Source organism: Rhinoderma darwinii, chromosome 1 (genome assembly GCF_050947455.1).
Source record: "Rhinoderma darwinii isolate aRhiDar2 chromosome 1, aRhiDar2.hap1, whole genome shotgun sequence".
In the NCBI taxonomy this organism is placed as follows: Eukaryota; Metazoa; Chordata; class Amphibia; order Anura; family Rhinodermatidae; genus Rhinoderma; species Rhinoderma darwinii.
In genome coordinates this window covers 473,027,184-473,045,071 of record NC_134687.1, presented here as the reverse complement: position 1 = coordinate 473,045,071, position 17,888 = coordinate 473,027,184, and the positions used below count along the sequence as shown (strand labels likewise).

Sequence of the window (17,888 nt, the reverse complement as noted above, 5' to 3'; positions counted from 1 at the left end):
GCTACTATAGATCACGTCTAAGTTCATGAAATTAGATGTGATCGATAACAGGTGGATCCTGCATGTCAGAGACAAGCAGGACCAGTGCTCACCGAAGTCATCACTCCTGCAAACCTGAGGATTCAGCTTAGAAGGCAAAATACAGCTTCTATGTATACAGGTTACATTACAATTTTTTTTTATAAAAAAAACTATTTAAAAGTTGTACAATCACATAATAGAGTTCTACAGGGTGGGCCATTTATATGGATACACCTAAATAAAATGGGAATGGTTGGTGATATTAACTTCCTGTTTGTGGCACATTAGTATATGGGAGGGGGGAAACGTTTCAAGCTGGGTGTTGACCATGGCGTCCATTTTGTATCCAACTTTAGTTTTTTCAATGGGAAGAGGGTCATGTGACATTAAACTTATCGAGAATTTCACAAGAAAAAAAATTGTGTGCTTGGTTTTAACGTTACTTTATTCTTTCATGAGTTATTTACACGTTTCTGACCACTTATAAAATGTGTTGCAAGTGCTGCCCGAGCATTCCTAGATGAGCAGTTTCCTGGAAAGTGGATTGGTAGTCGTGGGCCAGTTGAATGGCCCCCTAGGTCTCCCAATCTGACCCCCTTAGACTTTTATCTTTGGGGTCATCTGAAGACAATTGTCTATGCTGTGAAGATACGAGATGTGCAGCAACTGAAACTACGGATACTGGAAGCCTGTGCTAGCATTTCTTCTGCGGTGTTGCTATCAGTGTGTGAAGAGTGGGAGAAGAGGGTTGCATTGACAATCCAACACAATGGGCAGCACTTTGAACACATTTTATAAGTAGTCAGAAACTTGTAAATAACTCATGAAAGAATGAAGTAACGTTAAAACCAAGCACACCATTGTTTTTCTTGTGAAATTCTCGATAAGTTTGATGTGTCACATGACCCTCTTCCCATTGAAAAAACTAAAGTTGGATACAAAATGTCCGACTTAATAATGGCCGCCATGGTCAACACCCAGCTTGAAAAGTTTCCCCCCTCCCATATACTAATGTGCCACAAACAGGAAGTTAATATCAACAACCATTCCCATTTTATTTAGGTGTATCCATATAAATGGCCCACCCTGTATAATTAAAATAAAAATAATTCAACTTCAAAAACAGTTTACATAGCCTTTACAACCAATTTTATGACAAACAATAATTGTCTTTCGGTAGAAGAGGAGCAACAATTCTAATTTGTGGCGTAAATAGGAAGTTTTAAACCCCAGACATGCAGGTTTCATTATGCCGAAGGCCAGGAACAATCAGAAGTGTTCAGTGTTTGGGAAGGAGGTGAAATCTAGATATTCTGTACCTGCTTAAACAGAAAGAGAATTTTAGCTTCCAGCTGAACATTCTTTGTGTATCATCACTACTGTCTTCATTGACTGTTAGAAAATCTTGTACTTCTGGCTTATTGTAGAGTGATTTAAATACTTTGCAGGCTCCTACTAGCCTTCATTGCTCCTTTGCACTCGTTCCCACGATCAATCAAGCACATACAAACCTGGAAATATTACAGTAATCAAATAAAATACTTCATACAACTGGAGATGCAAAAGGGTATTTTGTAAACTACTATAAGCTGCTGTTAAACATGCTTCCTTCCCTTTGGAAGCCCTAGTTTCTATAAACCAGGTCAAAAGAGTTTAGGTCAGATGTTCTTTAAACTTTGGCACACAGACTGGTCAACAGATTGTGCCATAGGTTACAGACCTTCGTCTCCATAATTTTTTTTTTTAAGTTCTATACGAGGCTGTGTAAAGTGCAATCCATGAGCAAGATGTATACTTTTAGAACATGTAATGAGATCTTCAGCAAAGTTTACGGTTAGCAAAGCCAAAACCGATAGGGCAAGTTAAAACATTAACTGTAGTCAAACTGCAAGAGCTAAGGATCTGCCCGAATTCTTAACCCTAGACCTTCCAAAAGGACTTGTCATTTTTCAGTAGTCAGTGGCTTTTCTTGCATTTTTAGCACAGTGACGTTTTAATTTCAGTAGGTTTGCTTCATTTTGCAGCGATTCTGCTAAAATCTCAGGAAAAAGACACAAATTGACCGGAACATCTGAATAAAGCCTAAACCTGATCAATAATCGATTAACGTAACCTAGTGCCTTAATACAGATTTTTTTTTGTGGAGACAATATTTTCAGCCCATGATAAGTCACCATAAACAGTCTGACAGCGGGAATCTTTTCCATCCATCAGAGCTGTATCAGATATTCCTCTCTTGTCAGGATGGCTATCCCAAAAGAAGGGGTCAGCGGATTTTACATTAAAGACCAGATAGGGACTGTGTAAAATGAACAATCCTTATTGAGGTTTCAAATCCAGACACTGGCTAATGTCCAGGTTGTAAAGTATAAAGAAAAAAAAAATGAAGCATATGAGGAGAGCAAGTATGCGCTCCGATTGATAAAAGGGTGATAACATGCAGAAAAGTTCAGGTTATTCTCCCTCTCATCTATGGCCATACAATGACAGCTTCTATTCCTCCCCCTGCATGCTCCCAGCACATCCCCCAGCCACCCCCTCCTCTCCACGACTAAAGTGAGGGCTGTAAATATATTCACCTCTCACTTCAACCTGCACTAGCTCATGCTAGAGCCAAGAATCTTAGCTTTCAAACAAGAACTGGATTGCAGCTCTAGCTGCAACCAACTCTGCGTTAGAGCAGTTAGGCCGGGTTCCCACATAGCATAAATGCTGCGGAAATTCCGCAACGCAATCCTGTGTGGAAATTCCGCAGCATTTACAGTATCAGGAAAGTGGATGAGATTTTCAAAATATCAAGCTCACGCAACAGAAAAAAAACCAAAAAAAAAAACCGTTTAATTCACCTGCGGTGCGGAATTTATATCCACAGAATGTCAATATATGCTGCGTTTTCGTTGTGTGTTGCAGGTTTCCCCCAATGACTTCAATGGGGATGCAATACCCACAACAGAAAGACAGTGTTGCACAGAAAAACGCAGCTCAAACAAAAATAAAACCACCACTTACCCAGAACTCCCTGTTCTTCCTCCAGTCCAGCCCCCGGGGATGACGTTTCATCCCATGTGACCGCAGCTGCGGTCACATGGGCTGCAGAGTCATCCAGGGAGGACGGACCAGACGGCAAAGGAGGAATGCGTCATGACAATAGCCAAGGCAAGTATGAAACGTTTTTTTCTTAACGCTGCTTTCCGCAACAGAAATTCCGGCCGAAAAATCGCACCACAATGGTGCGTTTTTTTGGACAGAATGTGGTACTGGCTCCAGGTCGGATATGCTGTTTTTTGTTTTTTTTGTTTTTTTTTTTACACAGTGTATCCGGCCTTCGTATCAAAGACTTATCACATATGTCCTTGGCAGGGAAATGACTTAGCTCCTAAATCTTATTGATGGCCTGGCTATTTTAGGGAAAATTTAGGTTCAAAATCCAGAAAGAAACCTTCAATAAAATAGTAACGTATCTCAGGAATGTGATGTGCTTTCTCAAGTCTTTTTAGAGCAAATATGGATCACATTGTTGGCACAAGAGAAAAAATGTCATAGTATTTCCTTACAAAAGGTTTCCCCTCTCCCTTTGTACTGTGATCCAATCCTAAAAAAAATAATAATATGGCAGTGCGGATATTGGACATGTGAAAGAGCATTTACATAGGTTGTAGGTTTTGTGCTTGTTTTCTCTATAAGGGTATGCTCCCACAGGCTAGATATGCTGCAGAATTTCCACAACGAAGCACTGCTGAATATCTGCAGCACTTAGGCCAGGTTCCCACGGGTCGGATACGCTGCGTAAAAACTGCGCAGCGTATCAGACCTGGAACCAGCAGCACCTTCCGTCCCAAAAACTGTACCACATCTGCTGCAAAATGCAGCGCTGGCAGAAAAAAAGCGCATAGTCTGGCCTCCCAAGACGACTTTACATGCCATGTGACGCTGAAGCCTGTGATTGGCTGCAGCGGTCACATGGGGAGAAACGTCATCCCGGGAGGCCGGACTGCAGGAAGGAAAGCGTTCTGTGCAAGTAGGATTTATTTTTCCCCGAGTTTTTTTGCAGCGGAATCGCTGCGATTCCGCCGAAAGTCGCAGCTCTTGGCTTTCTGTTGCTGGTTTTGAATCCCTATTGAATTCAATGGGGAAAACCCGCAACACAAAAGCAACATCTAGGGAGGCCGGACTACGTGCAGAGAAGGGGTAATTATGGACGTTTTTTTTTTTTTCTTCCAGCGCTGCATTCCACAGCAGAAATTCAGGTGGACTGTACTGCGTGATTTTTATGCAGCGTATCAGACCTATGGGAACCCAGCCTTAGGGCTAGTACAGACGTGGCATAAATACCGCAGATTTTCGTTGCGGAAAAACTGCAGCATAATACAGTAGCAGAGAAGTGGTTGAGATTTCAAGAAATCTCATCCACATGCTGCGTCCATGATATGCAGAGATTACGCACATAAATTGACCTGCAGTGCAGTTTAAGCCACAGCATGTAAATTGGGGTTGCGGAATAGCCAATATTTTGTTGCAGGTTTTACCCCATTGAATTCAATGGGGATGTAAAACTTGCAACTTTTGCGGTGGAATCGGAACTTAGAAAAAAAAACAAAAAACACAACACCTTATACTTAGGCCTCATGCACACGACCGTGTTTTTGCGGCCGCAATTCCCCCGAAAATCCACGGGAGAATTGCGGCCCCATTCTTCTCTATGGGGCCGTGCACACGACCGTAGTTTTTGCGGTCCGTGCACGGCCCGGGAGCCCGGACCGCAGAAAGAACAGGCATGTCTTATTACGGCCCGGTTCTGCGGTCCGGGCTCATTGAAAACAATGGCCGCGGCCATGTGCATGTCCCACGATTTGCGGGCGGCCTGCGGCTGACAGTCCGCAGCCGGCCAACCAGAAAATCACGGCCGTGCACACGGCTACGGTCGTGTGCATGAGGCCTTACCTCTGACTTTCTGCAGGCCGGCCTCCTGAGATGGTTTTATTTCATGTGACCGCTGCAGCCAAATCACCAGCAGGCTTCCCAGATGAAGTGTCATCCCAAGAGGCCAGCTAATGCTAAAACTTTCCGCCGCAGACATTCCAGGCGAAAAAAATGCACCACAATTTCTGAAGTTTCACCCAGAATTCCCTGCGGACACGGAAGCGGATACGCGGTGTACCTTTACACAACATATCCGCCCCGTGTGAACTTCGCCTTAAGATTTGTTATTTCAAGTAGGTGTTTTACAATGTCTGACCTCACTACCAAGTTTTCATATTCTAAACTACTCCATTTACTTATCCACTGCAGTCTCTACAATACTCACAACCATACCAGACGGCTTTCTTTTCACCAGATTTAGGAGATTAAACAGATTCTAGAGTAAAGTACTCATGCTTTACAGCCAAGTATCAGTAGCACTACAAAAAGTCTAGGTGTAGCCCTGGCTTAAGTGACCTTTTTCCAAGAGCTCAAACTGTATCATTACAGAATGTGCAGCTATTACACATCGGAAACAGGTTTTTTTTTGGATTATGTAAAAAGCTCAGTGACGCTGTATCTCACCATTATGGTGCGATCACCCGAGGGTGTGCATAATTGTAGACATTAAGACATCATATGACTGAAGAGGCTGCACAACCACCCAGATTTTCATAATACAATATCACACAGCATAAACTGTTACACCTCTGCACACTGCCCTTGGATAATGGTTGTGTTTGTCTAATCAATTGTGTTTGCTCTCATCTGTCTCAAAGATCCGAGCCTCCGTTTATAACCATTTGTTTTAGCCTAACAGACAAAAATTTTTGAAAAGTTAGTTTTTTTTTGTTTTTTTTTAATATATGTTTTAGTAGGGCTGGGCAATAATTAAAAAAAAAAAAAAAAAAAAGTAACTGAAATTCAGCGCAGACAATAGACGCCATCAGTGGCGACCGGGCCTCGAAGCCAGGGGGCCCGCCACCAGTTACTATAGTAACTGAGGCTGCGGCTAAAGAGTAAGATTAATATCCCTGTCTGCTGAAGCGGATTGGCGGGGTCCTGGGAGTCAGACCCTGACCTATCAGCGGTTTTGAAGGGGCCACAGCGCTCGTACGAGAGCAGCTTCACCTTCATTCCAGTGACTTGCTCACAATGTGAATCCGCGTCGGCGATTCACAGTGTGAGCAAGTGAGGGAAACGAAGGGGAAGCAGCTCTTGTACGAGCACTGTGGCCCCTTCAAAACAGCGGATTGGCGGGGTCCCGGGAGTCAGATCCTGACCAATCAGCTATTGATGGCCTATCCTGAGGAGAAGCCATCAATGTTTAGGAACTGGAAAACCCCTTTAAGCCTACGATGTAGCAGGCTTAGAGGGCCCATGAGACAGGATCACAGATTGTGTGATGCTGTCTGTTGGCCCCTGTATCTAAGATAATCACATGGTAGGCTTATATACAGGGCCCCAGCAGACCGTAATCTTGTACTGTATAAGATTACTGTCTGCTGGGGCCCTGTATCTAAGCATCTTATATAACCACATGGTAAGCCTCGATACAGGGCCCATATGTGATACTGTCTGTTGGAGCCTGTATGTAAGCCTACCACATGGTAAGCTTAGATACAAGGCTCCAGCAGACAGTAATCTTCTACTGTATAAGACTGTCTGCTGGACCCTGTATCTAAAGACCACCTTGCAGTATGCTTTGTTAGATACAGGGTCCAACAGACACCATCACACATGAGCCCTGTATTTAAGCCTACCTACCACGTGTTACTAATAGTTTTTGTGTTTTGTTATTTTTTACAGGTTCGGTCGGTGGACTACGTTGGATTCGAGGAGAACGTCGATGACTGATTTTTACTTATTTTTATTATCAATAAAATGGTTAATGAGGGTTGTGTGGGGGTTTTTATTTCCATAAAATATTTTTTCTATGTCTTTAGTGGTTTTTTTAAACTTTTATTACTGCCGCCTTAGTAATGGCCGCCGGCTGATTGACAGAGTACAGATGGTCGGGTACTAGTTCGTACCCGGCTCTTCCCAGTACCCCTGGTGGCGGTAGGTACCGAGGTAATAATGGGGGTTAGCGTCAGCCTCTGCACCAGCATAACATTAAAGAGACTGTCACCACATTATAAGTGCCCTATCTCCTACATAAGGAGATCGGCGCTGTAATGTAGGTGACAGTAATGCTTTTTATTTAAAAAAACACGATCTTTTTTCACAAAGTTAGGAGCGATTTAAGTTTATGCTAATGAGCTTTCTTAATGCCCAAGTGGGCGTACTTTTACTTTCGACCAAGTGGGCGTTGTACAGAGGAGAGTATGACGCTGACCAATCGGCATCATGCACTCCTCTCCATTCATTTACACTGCACTAGCGATATAGATATATCGCTATGTGCAGCCTCATACACAAACCCTAACATTACTACAGTGTCCTGATAATGAATACACATGACCATCCAGCCTGGACGTCATGTGTACTCAGAATCCTGACACTTCTGACTCTTTTTTTGTGAGATTCCAGCAACGGATACGAAATCTCACGAGATCTCGAAGCTAAACGAGATTTCGTATCTGTTGCTGGAATCTCACAGAAAAGAGTCAGAAGTGTCAGGATTTTGAGTACACATGACGTCCAGGCTGGATGGTCATGTGTATTCATTATCAGGACACTGTAGTAATGTTAGGGCTTGTGTATGTAGCTGCACATAGTGATATAACTATATCGCTAGTGCAGTGTAAATGAAGAGAAGTGTATGACGCTGATTGGTCAGCGTCATACACTCCTCTGTACAACGCCCACTTGGTCTAAAGTAAAAACACGCCCACTTGGGCATTAAGAAACGAATTAGCATAAAGCTAAAAATCGCTCATAAAGTGGTAAAAATAGATCGTTTTTCGAAATAAAAAGCACTGCTGTCACCTACATTACAGCGCCCATCTCCTTATATAGGAGACAGGGCACTTATAATGTGGTGACAGAGTCTCTTTAAGCACTGCCTTAGTAATGGACGCTGTCAGCCAGCAGCCATTACGAAGGTGGTAATAATAAAGTTGAAAAAAACCACAAGGACATAGAAAAAATATTTTATTGAAACAAAAAAAAAAAAAAAAAAGACACCCCCCTCACTAACCATTTTATTAAGAATAATGTCTCCTATATACACACACACACATTTTGTATTAGGGCTATTTCCCCTGACGTTTTAAGACCCTAGTGACGCCCTTGGCTGCTAGTGCTGCATTGTTGGGTCACTTAGGAGACCCAGCAATGCAACTGAAAGCTGTGTAATCTGATGGTGGAGCAGAGAACCGACAGTCCCTGCTCCACCATTTACTATGTAACGCAGAGTGTCATTTTATTTACATATAGATTTATGTTAGGTATTATAAAAGAATGACTCAAGTACTCATTTGTCTTTTTAAATAAGGGTCAGAGGCACTTGCATGAAGTTACATACCCATAAGTTACATCGATTTGTATAGCCTTGTAGAAGGACACAGCAATAAGTCTTTACTTAGCCGATATTCTGAATGGGGGATACAACTGGCTTACATTCGAGAAGGTGCTGCACTAGAGCTACTCATACACTGCCAAACATCTCACCAACAAGGGCCAACCATTCCTCCAACTCCCGCTGTGCAACAGAGCACTGAACCTCCAAGTAAATTACTGTAGTGGGATATCAAGCAAAGTCACCACAGCTTTACCCTAAGGCCAGGTTCCCACAGGTCGGATACGCTGTATCCACCCTGGCGGCCGCAGAAAATTCTGTCCGAAACGACGCACCAAATTGTGGTGCAGTTCCACACACACCTACACACGCACCCCAGAATGACATTTTATCCCATGTGACCGCTGCAGCTGTCACATAAGATGAAACGTCATCCCAGGAGTCCTGCCTGGATCAGAATTCTGGATAAGTATTTGATTTTTCTTTTTATTAGCTTTTCCGCTGCAAAAGACACAACATCTGCTATTTGTAGCGGGTTTTAACCGCCCCATTGAATTCAATGGGGAACAAAGAAGCAGAAATTATGCAAATACAATTGACACGCTGCGGACTAATTTGAGCATTTTTTCCCGCTCATTTACGCAGCACGAGGGGATTTCCTGCTACTGTATTACGCTGCAGATTTTCCACAACGAAGTCAGTTGCAGAAAATCTGCAGTATGTGCTGGTATTTATTTTTTGGCGTTCCCCCCCCCCCCCCCCCCCCACTATATAATTGGAATAACTCCAAACCGGAGATTCTCTTTGAATTAAAAATGGATTATTCACCAGAAAGCATATGATACATATGGAGTGCAGGATGTGGGATCTATTTAATTAACACAGATCACATGAAAGTTATCATCCAATGTCACACGTCATATGTTCAATGAACGTGACTGGAAGCTGTCAGTGACTCCACTGTAATGAGCAGACATGACTGACCGACACATTTGTAGTTATTTTAGTAAGCTTAAAGAGGCTGTGTCACCACATTATAAGTGCCCTGTCTCCTACATAAGGAGATCGGCGCTATAATGTAGGTGACAGTAATGCTTTTTATTTAATAAAACAATCTGTTCTTACCACTTTATTAGCGTTTTTAGATTTATGCTAATGAGTTGCTTAAAGCCCAAGTGGGCGTATTTTTACTTTAGACCAAGTGGGTGTTGTACAGAGAGTGTATGACGCTGACCAATCAGTATCATGCACACCTCTCCATTCATTTAGACAGCACATAGGGATTCTGCTAGATCCTTATGTGCTGTCTTATAGTAACACATTAACAATACTGAAGTGTTTAGACAGTGAATAGACATTCCACGGAATGTCTATTGACAATCTCTGCACTTCGTTACTCTGTCTGTGGTAGTTATAGCAGAGGAGACGTAATCTCGCGAGATCTCGCTGTAAATGATAGGTTACAACGAGATCAAGATTCCTCTGCTGTAACTACCATAGAAACCGTAACGAAGTGCAGAGATTGTGAATAGACATCCCTGGGAATGTTTAAACACTTCAGTATTGTTAAGGTGTTCGTATAAGACAGCACATAAGGATTTAGCAGGATCCCTATGCGCTGAGTAAATGAATGGAGAGGAGTGCATGAGGCTGATTGGTCAGCATCATACACTCCCCTGTACAACGCCCACTTGGCCTAAAGTAAAAATACACCCACTTGGGCATTAAACAACTCATTTGCATAAATCGAAAATCGCTAATAAAGTGGTAAAAATAGATCTAACCCCCCAAACCTGTTCCAACGACGAGTGGAGGAGATCCCTCTGCTCTTCCGGTCTGTATGGATCGGCGCAGACAGGAGCGATGACATCACTGCCTCTTGCCTGTCTGCGCTGAGCGGTGAGCGTACGGTGATACATACTGAATGGTAGAGCAGGGACTTTATGGCTCCCTGCTCTACCATTGGAATCAACTGTATCTGCATCCAGAGGACGGAGATAAAGATGAAACTGGGAAAAAAAAAAAACATTGAAGAAACCGAAATGCACAAGATGACGTACGTTAATTGCGCTAAATTTTGGATTCGGTAATTTTTCGATTAATTGCCAGATCTATGCACAGTACCAAAAACTTTTGAATCATGTGCTTTATACCAGCTGGATTGTGATGTAGGAAATTTTGGCTTTTCCAGTGGTAAATGGGAGAAATTTTAGGTACAATAAATGGGACATTCAGATACACTACAGTTTTCCACCCCGTTATTTCACATTGAAGTCCCTAAATAATGAAAACAGAATATCAGAATTGTATTTATTTTCGAGGGGGATCTGTCTCTGACTGTGTGTGAACTATCTGATCAGAAAATTAACTTTTACACAGTGTTCAGTTTTTTTTTTTGTAGGCAGATAAAGCAGCCTCAAAATTCCGTCAGGCCGGCCTCTGCTGGGATAAAACGTCAGCCGAGTAGTTTGCAGCCGCACCATTGCTTTTCCACAGCAAAAACGCTAATCTGCGATTTGTTGCGCGCTTTACCTACCTATTGAATTCAATGGTGGGAAAAACCTACAAGAAATAAGCAGCGATTACGCAAAGTCAATTTTTACGCAACATGCGGATGAGATTTTTTCAAATCTCATACACTTTGCTGATACTGTATTATGCTGTGGATTTTCCGCAACAAAATCAGTTAGGAAAAATCTGCAGTATTTACGCTACGTGTGGACTGACCTTAAGAATACAGCACCATGATCAGGCACCTAGTGCCGATTCCAGTGGAAGTAGGAGGAATCATGCATCTGAACGGCAGAGAGGCCATCTATATATGTAAGCAATACTCTTTACATTTAAAGGAGCATAAACCTGTTATTAGCTGGAAAACCCCTTTAATGTAACAAAAAATTTAATACTTTTTTCGTGGGGTGCAATGCAAAAAAAAAAAAAAAATGCCTTTGTTTCATCATATTCTGGGACCCATAACATTTTTCTATTGATGGAGCGGTTTGAGTCTGAGATGTATTTTTTTTTTAGTACAACTTTTTGATCACTTCATTAATCTTTTTGGGTGAGGCAAAACCAAAATACAGCAATTCTAGTAGTTTTTAAACAGCGTTTATCGTGTGGGATAAACACGATCTGTTAGAACATGTTCTATATTGAAATAAATGGCTTGCACGTAAAAAATGTAAATGTGAATTAAGCCATTTAAATGTATTGGCATCAATTTTCCAATGGCAAAAAAATAAAAAGAAAGAATACAGATCAGATATACGGAAGTGTTAAGCCCTTAGGCCTCCGTACATATTACGTTATGGGCCTACATTTTGAGAATACGATAGAAAAATCTGCTGGGGAATGCACCGAACAGCTCAGGTGTACGCAGGGGCGTAGCTAAAGGCTCATGGTCCCCGAAGCAAAGGTTCTTCTTGCTCCCCCCCTCCCAAACTTCAGGGCCGATGGCCCGCAGCCTTCAGCTCCATCGCCGGGTCTCCTAAGTGATCCAATAATGCAGCACTAGCAGCCAGGGGCGTCACTAAGGACTGAATACATATGTGCCCCCCCCCCCCCAAAAAAAATAAGTGTGCGCGCATATATATATATATATATCTATCTACATGTCTATAGCACTACGATCCTAAAGCTATGGATAAGATTAGATACAGCGGCTCAGCAGACAGTATCACACATGATCGGATTAGATACAGTGGCTCAACAAACAGTATCACATATGAAAGGATTAGATACAGTGGCTCAGCAGACCGTATCACACATGATTGGATTAGATATAGGGCCCAGCTCGCTGACATTGCAGCTCCAGCACTGGACCCAGGAAAGGTAAGAATAATTATTTTCCTTTTTGACGTGATACTAATTGTTTTTGTGTGTTTATTTTTTTACAATTTCGTTTGTTGGACTACTTCTGATTCGAGGACTACTTCGATAACTGGTTTTTTTTTTATTCTCAATTAAATGGATAACGAGGGTTGTGTGGAATTTTTATTTCAATAAAATATTTTATCTATGTCTTTGTATTTGTTTAAACTTTATAACTTCCGCCCTAATAATGGTCACTGGCTGATTCACAACGCCCATACCTATGGGGGGGGGGGGGTCTTAAGGTTAGACATGACGAGGTTAACATTAATCCCCATTATTACCCTGGTACCCAGCACCACCAGGAAGAGACAGGTATGATCTAGTACCCGACTATCTGTAGTGACAGAGTGGCACTGGGGCGGCCGCAGTCTGGTATTAGGCTGGGAAAGGCCAAAAACTGTGACCCTTCCCATCCTGGTAATGCTAGGCTGCTGCTGCTATGTTGTATCTGGCTGGTTATAAAAATGGGGGAACCCCACATCGTGCTGTCCATTTATAAAAAAAAAAAATTAGGACGTGGGGTCCCCCACATTTTTCATAACCAGCCACATACAACAACAGCAGCAGCAGGCTAGCATTACCAGGGTGGGAAGGGCCACTGCTTTTGGCCTCTCCCAGCCTAGTACCAGCCGGTGGTCACCCCAGTGCTCGACCATCACTACAGATGGTCGGGTACAGGATCGTACCCGGCTCTTCCTGGCACCCCTAGTGGTGGTGGGTACTGGGGTAATAATGGTGGTTAGTGTTAGCCTTTTCACCGGCTAACACTAAGCCCCGCCTTAGTAATGGACACTGTCAATCTGCCAGCGACCATTAGTAAGTTAGCAGCGATAAAGTTAAAAAAAATACAAAGACATAGAAAAAAAAATAGATTTATTGAAATAAAACACCCCCACAACACCCTAATTAACCATTTTATTAAAAATAAAAAAAAGCAGTCATCGAGGTAGTCCTCGAATCCGACGTAGTCCAACAACTGAACCTGTAAAAACACATTAGTAAGGGCCTGTTCACATCACCGCTGCCCTTTTGTTGATTGGTTTCGTCGGGTTAACCCCTCAACAGAAAGGCAAACTGAAACCTCCACTTCAGTTTCCCTCACCATTGATCTCAATGGTGACGGAAACGTTGCTAAAGATTTCCGTTTGTCACCGTTGTGGCAGGGTTCCGTTGTTTTGAATGGTCGACTGCGCTATTTAGTCTGCCAAAACAACGGAACCCGTTCACAACGGTGACAAAAGGAAACCATTAGCAAAGTTTCCATCACCATTGAGATAAATGGTGATGCAAACGGAAGCTACGGTTTCCGTTTGCCTTTACGTTGAGGGGTTAACCAGACGGAACCTCTCAACGGAAGGGCAGTGGTGATGTGAACAGGGCCCATGTGCATGTGTGATACTGTTTGTTGGACCCTGTATCTAAGCCTAATGTAGGCTTAGATACAGGGTCCAGCAGACAGTATTCTTTTGCAGTATAAGCTGGGGTCCTGTATCTAAGCCTAAAACACGGTAGGCTTTAAAGGTTGTCTAGTCCCTAAACAATGATGGCCTATCCTCAGTATAGGCCATCAATAGCTGATGGGTCGGGGTCCCACTCCCGGGAGCCCCGCCAATCAGCGGTCTTGTAGGGGGTGCAGAGCTCGTAACGAGTGCTGCTTGCCCTTCATCTCCCTCACTTGCTCACACTGTGAATCGCTGACACGTCTGTGTCGGCGATTCAGTGTGAGAAAGTGACCGTACGAGCGCTACTTCACCTTCATTCCGATCGGCTGCAACCCCTTCAAAACAGCTGATTAGCAGGGGTCCCGTGTGTCTGACCCCAACCCATCAGCAAGACACTAAAATTAAACTTACCTCCTCTTCGGCCGCAGGTCCTCACTCAATCGACGTTATGCGATGCGCACAGCGCTGTGACGTCAGAACCTCTGATGCGCTCCAGGAAGAGGGTAAGTGCTGTCAGTTACTATAGTAACAGGGGCCCGTGTAGTTTATTACATAAGCCCCAGTTACTATAGTAACTTTTCACTGATGGGGTACGGGGGGCTGCGGGGCCCCCTGGCTTCTGGGTGCAGTCGCTGCGACCCCTATAGCTACGCCACTGGGCGTACGCCATATTGTTGCAAAGTGGCATATTTTATCATTCGACCCTCACGCAAAAAACACACGGCACACATTTTTGTATACAGATACAAATAAATATAAAAAACGGTATACCAAAGTACACGGTGTGAAGATAGCCTCAAGTCAATGCACATGGCAAAGGTGTGCGGGTGGGCTCTGTATGGTGCGCTCCATATTACAGACATGGTACTCTGTTGCCATATGGTGCCTGTTTTACATGTAATTTATTATTGCTGTTTTCTTATATAGCACCAACATAATCCAGAGCGCTGTACAGAAAGTTGTCCTCACTTACTCTCCCCAGTGGGTTTCACAATCTAAATTCCCCATCTGTATTACAAATTATTTCATTTTAACTTTAGCGAGAACCGGTCTTTCATTTCCTTCTATCTGAAAGTGGTCCTGAAATCAGGGATACCTATGGAACGTGCACATGGTGCCATTTGAACTAAATTATGAAACCAATTTCTGACGCAGATGCTCTGCCAAATCCACAATGGATTTTTCAGACAAGGAAATCAGCCGTCTGACCACCACCTAAACCTAGCCATAAATGGTACCAATAACGCTCATTCATCTGCGGATCGTATTGTTTTAAAAGTCTAAAATATGTGTAAGCAGGGAGACGTGCAGCAGACATGATAATGACGTATGGGAACGATCGGAGTAACGAGCGCTTGTCCTCATACTAGCTCCTTGTGAAAGGATCAAACAAGCGCTGATTGTTGATGGGCGCTCATTTACACAGCCCAGGACGGGCCGGGTAAGAGGACGTTTAGAATTGGAATAGGACCAGTTATCTTCTTGTGTAAATGGGCCTTTACAGATGCTGAACTATAAGCATAAGGCTAGTTTCACACTTCGCAGTCAAAATTAGTTTTTTTTTGCCACAGACGTGGCAACAAAAAAGGAATTTTGACAGTTGCGTCAACCCAGCCTAAGTGTTACAAAATAGCCAAGTGTCAAAAGAAAAGACTAAGCAATTTTAATGATTCTAAGCCGGATTGATTGTTACCCCCACACTCATATCAATATTACATGGGCATGCATTACCTGGTGTGGGCACATTAGTACCATAGACAACTCGTATCTATTCCAGCAGTGCGGCCAAATCATTTATTGCTGCAAACGCAGGGTTTTGTTTTTCTTTTTAAATCTTATCAAAACGACATCAGTTTGTCCAAACTTTGGGGTAAGCGAGACAATAAACTGCCTTTTGGAAGCACCATGTGAATAGACCCTAAAGGTCTATTCACACAGTGCAGTTGAGAACTGCAACAAAACCTTGTTTAAAACCCACGTGCGTGTCTTGACTTAGCGTACGGTTCTTCATCGCCAGTCTTGAATGTATTTTTATCATGCGGTTACAATGTAAAGTCTTCCCGTCAGGCTGCTTGACGAGCAGTGAATAAGTTCTGAACGCTGTAATAGAACAACGCAACAAACTTATTGAGCGGTTAACAAACGCAACGTTCAAATGACAACATTCGCAGCACATTTAACGATACATATGGATTTGCAAGCTATTGTTGGGGGGGGGGGGGGAGGAGTGACACGAAACCCTGCACGGTGTGAATATTCCCCAATAACGTTCCTGTGCCAGGTCAGGTTCGGTCTATGACCAGTTTGGTGGACTTTGTATGCATTTTCCACAATGAGTAAGGAATTAGAACATCACGGTGACATTTATCTGATGCTGAATAAACCAAGCAGAGATTATTGGGAATAAAGTAGTGATAAGAGTCCGATCTCCTGTGAGTAAGCATTTATAGAGGGAAGACCGGATTAGAAATGCTGAGCAATGTATATACTTATCCAAGTTCAAAGTCAGGGTAGAAAAGCCATACAGTCTAGCGGCTCATGACATACAACCAGTACACATGATGTAGAATAAAATACACATGAGGTGTAGAGGGAGGAAACCTTGGAAATCAGTCTTTAACATGTAGGAGACAGAAATATAGGGAGTTTTGTCTTTCTGAAACTTCCAACTAAAAACGCACGACATGTCAGCAGTGTGTGGGGGGGAACAAAAACGTGTATCAGAAACTTCAGTCAGCAAATCGCAGCTGTGACTGTTCTCACGTGCGACAGTTCCCTCGTAGCTCCGGAGACATGGTCATTAATGGTCGCTCAGCTGCGGAGGTCCAGTCTGACGGGTGATGGAGCAGACCGAGCAGTGCTACAGTCCTGGTGTTTACTATAGAGTTCAGTGTAAATCCGTGAAGGGAGACGAGTCCCGGGCAGGAGTACATAGAGAACGCTGGGGTCGCCTCAGTCAGAGACATGGGACCTGCCGCCCCAAATACCCCCTCCCCTCATTCTACATGAGAATAATATACAAGTGCTCCTGTCTGACCAGCACCGCTTTGCGACCACATACCTTCTCCACTTGTTGCTTCATGATAACCGGGACCATAAACACCAGAACTGCCCCGAACGCCACCAGCAGCAGGCCGATCACCCCCAGGATTATGGACTTCTTATTGGTCATGACTCCCTCAGGCTGCAGCGGCTACACGGCGTGGACAAGACGTGCCGGCTTTCCAGCTCACAAATACGCGCTCCTCCAGCACGGCAGACATCCTCTCAGCCCGTTTTATTCCGAGGGGCAGGTAAGGGCCCGCCCTGCGTGCGCTTACCCAAACTCACCCCATTCCCCAGCCTGTCATAGTGTCAGGGAAGAACTCCCGAGAGGAGGAGCTGGGACTGCTAGTAAACAAAGCAAGAGCAGAAAATGTGGATAGTTCTTGTATACAGTCCCGCAACTTTATCATGTGCTGCCGCGTAGGGATTCTGTGCAATGGCTGAGGGAGAGCTCTGTTGTGGGTTATATAATACGTACATACGTAGTGGTGGTCGTGGTATTCATACAGGCTTTCTGTAAAGTAAAAAATAGGTCAAATAAACGTAAAAAAACATATACGTGCGTGTTCAATAACGTTACTCATCTTTTGCTACTATTTATTCAGCAGGCACTCAAAGCAGCATACAAAAGTCTACAGTATGTTTTGCGGCATCTCCAAAACACAGGATGTGCGTGCTTTCCTACGTACTGCCATAACACTTCAATGGAACAGCGCCACATAGTGTCTATTATGAAAACCGCTACACCATCTGCTTGACATTCTTATGCCACCGTGACAAGCAAGCTGTGTTCTCTGCTCAGCTGAAACTTGTTGTGAACACTTTTTGGCGGTCTTTACGAAGATTTTTTGACAGGCAGATTTTAAGTTGCCCGTCTTGTTTGACGTTTTTTTTTTCTACATTTTTTGACTGCGTCCATTGAATCTAATGCAAGAACTGCCGCATAAAAAGCTCCAAATGAGTACCGCTTTTTTGCCTCCCATTGATTTCAACAGGAGGTCAGAAGAGGAAATCCTTCGAAGAGCATGCCATTTTTGTTTTTTTCCACAAGTGGCCAGAAGCTTCCCGGGAAAAGAAGCACCTTT

At 43.4% G+C, this 17,888-nt stretch overlaps 1 protein-coding gene across 2 annotated transcripts in view; it reads right to left on the bottom strand.

Moving 5' to 3' along the window:
• Nucleotides 1–17,428, bottom strand: part of SCARB1 (scavenger receptor class B member 1) — a 128,049-nt gene extending 110,621 nt beyond the window's left edge. For both annotated transcript variants that reach the window (XM_075833571.1, XM_075833562.1), the window contains exon 1: nucleotides 16,820–17,428. In XM_075833571.1, the coding sequence (XP_075689686.1) occupies nucleotides 16,820–16,930 (111 nt within the window). In that variant the 5' untranslated portion in view covers nucleotides 16,931–17,428. The remainder of the gene's footprint in view (nucleotides 1–16,819) is intronic.
• Nucleotides 17,429–17,888: the final 460 nt, after the last annotated feature.